Here is a 6471-nt window from a genome sequence, read left to right as displayed (position 1 = left end):
TTAAGATTAAAAGTGAGCTGAGCTTACAGCTATTAATCTCTCCCCATCTCCCCAAACAGTGTACTGCTCCCCCAGTCCCTCCCAGTCTACATCAGCATCTCCCAATGATGCTGGAAACTCAAGATGCTTTCCCCGGAGAGAGGTCCTTATAAGTTAGAGAAGCACTGCCTTCATACCCTCTTTCAGGAGGGCTCAGAAGTTCTCACTGCCATAGCCATTTAGGAAAGAATACAATAGTATTTAATAAATTCAGCATGCGGAAACACTATGTCCCAGCTCTCTACTCCTGAGTACATATCAAAAAGAAATATTCTGGTGTATGTGTCAAAATGTTCCTTGAATTCTAATATGTGGCAACAAAGAGTTAAAGGTAAGCTCCCAGTAGCAATCAGAAGGATTAAACTACAATGTAGCCAAGCCAAGGAGGCCAAAGACAGACTGAGCATCCCAGTACTAAGCCTTGACTGTATTGTAAAATTGTAGAATATATGCATCTTATACATTGTTCCAAATATACTTGGGTTTAAATACTTGGGTTCGAATTGCATTCATTGGACAGCAGGTACATGTCAGAGATGTCACCCAGTCCAATCTCATGCTTCTCACCACATAAGAAGCCAAGACAAGAGAGACAACATTTTGGGGCGAGGAACAGTGACTTTATTCGGAAAGCCAGCTGACAGAGAAAATGGTAGGCTAGCATCCCAAAGAATCATCTTCTTGTTGTTTTTCAGTCACTAAGTTGTGTTTGACTCTTTGCAACCCCATGGACTGCAGCATGCCAGGCTCCTCTGTCCTTCACTATCTCCTGGAGTTTGCTCAAATTCATGTCCCTTGAGTCAGTGATCCTATCCAGCCATTTCATCTTCTGCCTTCCCATCTTGTTTTGCCTTCAATCTTTACCAGCAGCAGGGTCTTTTCCAATGAGTTGACTCTTCACATCAAGTGGCCAAAGTATTGGAGATTCAGCTTTAGCATCAGTCCTTCCAGTGAGTATTCAAGGTTGATTTCCTTTAGGACTGGTTCGATCTCCTTGCAGTCCAAGGGACTCTCAAGAGTCTTCTGTAGTAACTTACTATCTTAGCCAAGTTAGAATTCATCCAGGGCTCCTTTTATACTAAAAAGGGCAGGGGACTTGCTGTGACTGGTTGTTGCTAACATCTTAGAGCCAGAATCCTTTGTTCTTGGAGCTGTCCATGTAGGTCTTGGTCACAATGTTGCTATAAACCTCCAATAAGACAAATGTTACTGTCTGTTCTGCAACTTCTTATCTATGAAAGGGAAGTGTTACACCTTTAAATGTCAGGACCTTGAGAATGAGCTATCCTATAAATTTCTGGCTACAGGCAACATCCTCTTAGCATCATGGGCTCAATAGGCATGAATTTTGAGCAAACTCCGGGGAGACAGTGGAGGACAGAGGAGCCTGGCATGCTGTAGTCCATGAAGTCGCAGAGTCAGACACGACTTAGCAAATGAGCAACAACAGCAGGCAATGTTCTTTTACAAAGATGCAGAGCCAACATGACTAAGTTCAGGCAACAAAGCACAGAGCTGGAGCTAAAGGAATAGATCTAATATGGAGTCAGGCTTCTTCTCTGTTACAGGGGAGCAGAGTGGGGGACACAATAATAAAATAGAAGGAGGAACCTGAGATGATATTTCACAGATTGAACACATGCCTTTAATTTGACTCCTTCCTCAAAGTTTGCTAAAAGGGCATTAAAGGAATAAAAAAGGATATAAACCCATAAGTTCAAAGAGAATAGAAAAAGAGGTCAGCCGTTGAAAGAAGCTGATGGAATTTTTGAAGAATGGAAAGCAGATGGGCAAACCTGACTGACTTAACAGGCCAGAGGAAGCCAAAGTTCTGTGTGTTAGAGACTGCACAGAGTTAAGGCATTAAGAAGCAAATTCATTCAGGCTAGAAGACTCCAGAAAAGACAAGAAGTTAGGGGAACCTCAAAGGCCAGGTTGTGAGCAGGGGTGAAAGCACAGCTGGCTGGAGGTCTCCCCGCTCCGTTGCACAAAGGCAGGCAATTGAGTCAGAAAGGCCCTGATTCTGGCACACCAGGCATACAAACATGCCACAGTCAAACAAAAGGGATTCTGGGCACGGTGCCCAGAGTGGGGAAAGTGAGGGGTGTATGGGAAATCCCTGTATCTTCCACCCAATTTTTAAAAATTAATTATTTATTTGGCTGTTCTGGGTCTTAGCTATGGCATGTGGGATCTAGTCCCCTGATCAGGGATCAAACCTGAGCCCCCTGCACTGGGAGTGTGGAGTCTTAGCCATTGGACCACCAGGGAAGTCCTCTTCCACCCAGTTTTGCTGTGAACCTGAAACTGCCCTAAAACATAAAGTATAATAAAAACAATAATAATAAAAAAGTTTTTTAAATGCTTTGGGATAGAGTATCATTTTACAAAAATAAAATGTAGCCTTTTCACTTTAGAACATAGAAAGAATCTGAATGGCATTTGTTGACTGAGAAAGCTGCAATTCAGGGAGGACTATCTCTTCGGTGATGCTCTGGGGGGATGGTAGATGCTTCCTGCTCCGCACAGCACTGCAGGTTCTAAGTGACCACCAATCACACGTCCTGGCAGCGATGGGGCCTACAGTGGTCTCACTGATTCCTCTGGCTTTTATGGCCACAGGGGTTTACTGGCTATGGTTGCACATCGAAAAACAACTGGACCTTTCCTCTTCTGTGGAAATAAAAGCAGCTTCCAAACAAGGACAGGGGCCTGCGTTGATGTGTCCATCTGTGGATCTGAGCTGAAGTCATTTCACACTTGATCTTAGCCAAAAGGCCGAGAAGCGATGAAGTCATTTCATTCTTGTCATCTTTCACACTCAGATGAGCTTGTCATCATGTTTATCTCATTTCTGTTCCATCTTAAAGCTTTCAGGTCTCTGATGTTGATGGCCCCACCCTCCTCAAACATTATAGAGTCGCCGGGTTCTAGAACAGATGCGAAAAGACTTGGGAGGGCCCACGAAAGCTCCCCATTCTATGGATGAAGAAACCCACACCTAAGCAAGTCTAGGTAGCTTACACCTCTAACCACCATCTGTCAGTTAATTAAGTTAAATTTCTCTGGCAGTGGAATCCCATTAACATTGTGTGTGTGTTTTAATTTTTTTCCCATGAAACAAAAATAATATTATTTTCTTAGCATATGGATATTGATGTTGTATCTCCAAGCTTATTGTTTTTCAGATTTCAGGAGTAATATGGTGGAAGTTTGTAGAGCTGCAAGTAATAAGTGAAGTGTGTTGGGATATTAAAAATAGGGGATGATGAAGGTTAAGGCAAACTAGAGAGGCAGTGCTTGGCCTACAGGGGATGTGTGTGTTTTAAGCTTTTCTTTTTTTTGAAGTATGGTTAACTGTCTCTCTGTTTCTATTTCTGTTTCTTTCTCTATCTCTCTGTCTCTCTCTGTCCTCCTAGCACTATCAGGTGGTGGGTTTCTCAGGGCTCTTCTCTTTGGGGTCTTTGTTCATTTCAAGATGCAGAGTACCAGGGCCTGGGATGTGGATAGAGGCCATGGACACAGAGAGAGAGCCCCTTCCTGTTGCTCACCCAGCTGCATCCTAGAAAACTGCTCTGAAGATAAGCATGTTGGTCAGACAGCTTTATGTGCACATTGAGGTCACAGGCACCAGTCCCCAGGTGGGAGGCACGGGGGGACCCTGTGTTGCACAAGGACTGTCCCTCTCTTCCTGTGACACGTGGACCTGGCCTTGACCAACTCTGCAGCTCAGCTGGTGGGCAGGAGAACTCCTCGGGTGTGGACCTTAGAGCCCAGCGTTTCTGTGGTGTCAGAACACTTACACTGCAGTTCACCCTTAAAAAGCCAGTGGTATATATTTTTATTAATTTTTGATTTAAAGATAACACACATAGTTTAAAAAATAGTCAAATAAGACGAGTATACAATGGAAAGTAGTATCTGTTCTTTCTGCCCCAGACCTCCATGCCACTCTCAACTTTCCTATGCATCTTTCCAGAAACATTCTCCACATATACAGGTGTAAACTCATGTTATATGTTCATGGTAGTTTATTTAAGGTCCAGGAATTAGAGGATTTTTTTTAAGGCATAGGCCCTGCTCTTCAGGTTCTCTCTACCTGGCAGAGGAGGCAAACAGGTAAGAGATTGAAATGTGTTAAGAGCAGCAATAAAGACATACGAATGCCTCCAGGGTGTGTAAAGAAGTCTCTCCACTCAACAATAAAAAGACAGAAGACTCCATTTTTAAAAAGTGAGCAAAGGACATGAATAGACATTCTTCCAAAGGAGATATACATGGGGCTAACAAGCCCATGAAAAGATGCTCAGCATCACTAGTCATGAGGGCAATGCAAATCAAAATCATGAGATACCAGAACACACCCCTGAGGATGGTTGCTGCATTGAAAAGTGAAACAATGGGGGTGGAGACACAGGAGCCCTCATACATCGCTAGCAGAAATGTAAGATGGTGCAGCCACTGTGGAAAACAACTTGGCAGGTCCTCAAAATGTAAACAGAATTACCCAGCAATTCTGCTCCCGGGTTTGATCCCTGGTCAGGGAACTAGATCTCACCTGCCGCAACTAAAGATCCCACGTGCTGTAACTAAGACTTGACACAGCCAAATAAATAAATATAAATACATAAGATGCTTAATTTTACATAATGTGAATTTCACCTCTGTGAAAAACAAAAGAAAAACGCCTATGAAATTGTAGGTAAGTTAAACAACAAGTAGAGGACTCAGGCCAGCGGAGGAGGAGGGGTGATTAAATGCCAGGTAGGGTTTGGAGAGCCGTCTGGGCACAGATTTCCCCTGGGGAGATAGATGCTTTGTCTGAGCAATGGAGCTGAGTGCAGCTGTGTGCAGGGACCCATGGTTCCATTTCCTTCCAGTTTACAAGAAGGCTGGGGCTGCTCACCAGAGAGACAGGCCTTCACTGCAGGGCCATCCGTGCTGCTGGAGTTGTTTAGAACTTGCTTGTCCAGAGGCGGGAGGCAGGGCTGTGCTCCAAGGACCCTGCCCCATCAGGGAGGTTGCACAGCATCAGGGGAGGCGGTGCGATTCCTGGACAGGACAAAGCCACCCTTGTGTGGGTGAAGCAGAGTGTACAAACTACATTCTCCTCTGGGGGTGAACTGCCACCCTGCGAGGTGTGAGGTTTCTTTCCATCGCACAAGCCACCTCATTTTGTGTCTGAGGGTCCCTGGGCAGTCCTGCCCATCAGGTCTGGGCTGAGTGCTGCAGAGGGTGGGGACGGGGGAGGCAAGGGGCTGCTGCCTGGATGTACCTGATGATGGAATCAAGCAGAACCTGATGGCAGGTGTGGCCCAGGAGTTAATGCAGGTGTGCTCCCTGAAGGTTCAGAACACATACAAAAGGTAAGGCATCGGCACCCCCCATCTTCCCTTGTGTTAGGCTTCCCTCTCCACTTAAGGCCCCTTTCTGAGGCCAACCAACGCCATGTGCTCAGTTGTGTCTGACTCTTTGTGACCCCATGGACTGCAGCCTGCCAGGATCCTCTGTCCATGGGATTCTCCAGGCAAAAATACTGGAGTGGGTTGCCATTTTCTGCTTCAGGGGATCTTCCTGACCCAGGAATTGAACCCACATCTCCTGTGTCTCCTGCATTGCATGCAGATTCTTTTCCCACTAAGCCACTGGAGAAGCCCCCATGCCAACCAGACCTTTCCTTTAATTAATAGCAGACCCCTGCTTCTCTTCCCCATGAATTCTCTTCCACCTGTCCATTCCTTCAAGGTCTCTGACAAAGATTCAAGCCACTACTTTGTGCTTCTGCTTTGGCCGGGCACTGGCTAGTACTCACCATAAGCTGACTCATTTAGCCCTCATAATTACTACATAATGCAGGAATTACTAGGTCTGCTGTACCAATAAGGAAACAGACTTAGGGAGGTTGGTATTTGGCCAAGGTAAACACTTGGTTAGTGGCAGGATAGGATTCATCAGTTCAGTTCAGTACAGCCATTCAGTCGTGTCCGACTCTTTGCAACCCCATGTACTGCAGCACACCAGGCCTCCCTGTCCATCACCAACTCCAGGAACTTACTCAAACTCATGTCCGTTGAGTCGGTGATGCCATCCAACCACCTCATCCTCTGTCGTCCTCTTCTCCTCCCGCCTTCAATCTTTCCCAGCATCAGGGTCTTTTCCAATGAGTCATTTCTTCACATCAGGTGGCCAAAGTATTGGAGTTTCAGCTCCAATGAATATTCAAGACTGATTTCCTTTAGGATGGACTAGTTGGATCTCCTTGCTGTCCAGGGGACTCTAAAGAGCCTTCTCCAACACCACAGTTCAAAAGCATCAATTCTTTGGCGCTCAGCTTTCTTTATAGTCCAAGAAAAACTATATATAAACTATACTGGAAAAACCATAGCTTTGACTAGATGGACCTTTGTTGGTAAAGTAACATCTACTTTTTAA

The 6471-nt window shown here is 45.3% G+C and overlaps 1 protein-coding gene across 2 annotated transcripts in view; it reads right to left on the bottom strand.

The window, feature by feature from the left end:
• Nucleotides 1–847: 847 nt before the first annotated feature.
• The window catches only part of ANKRD16 (ankyrin repeat domain 16), a 35225-nt gene continuing 29601 nt past the window's right edge, over nucleotides 848–6471 (bottom strand). Inside the window, exon 7 of one of the 2 annotated variants that reach the window (XM_061126519.1) lies at nucleotides 848–1271. In XM_061126519.1, the coding sequence (XP_060982502.1) occupies nucleotides 1246–1271 (26 nt within the window). In that variant the 3' untranslated portion in view covers nucleotides 848–1245. Of the gene's footprint in view, nucleotides 1272–5311; nucleotides 5380–6471 lie in introns of those variants that run through there. The other variant, XM_061126516.1, reaches the window with a different exon arrangement.

This window comes from Dama dama, chromosome 23 (genome assembly GCF_033118175.1).
Source record: "Dama dama isolate Ldn47 chromosome 23, ASM3311817v1, whole genome shotgun sequence".
Classification (NCBI taxonomy): domain Eukaryota; kingdom Metazoa; phylum Chordata; class Mammalia; order Artiodactyla; family Cervidae; genus Dama; species Dama dama.
Note: the sequence above shows the minus strand (reverse complement) of the source record. Positions and strands in the feature narration are given on the sequence as shown.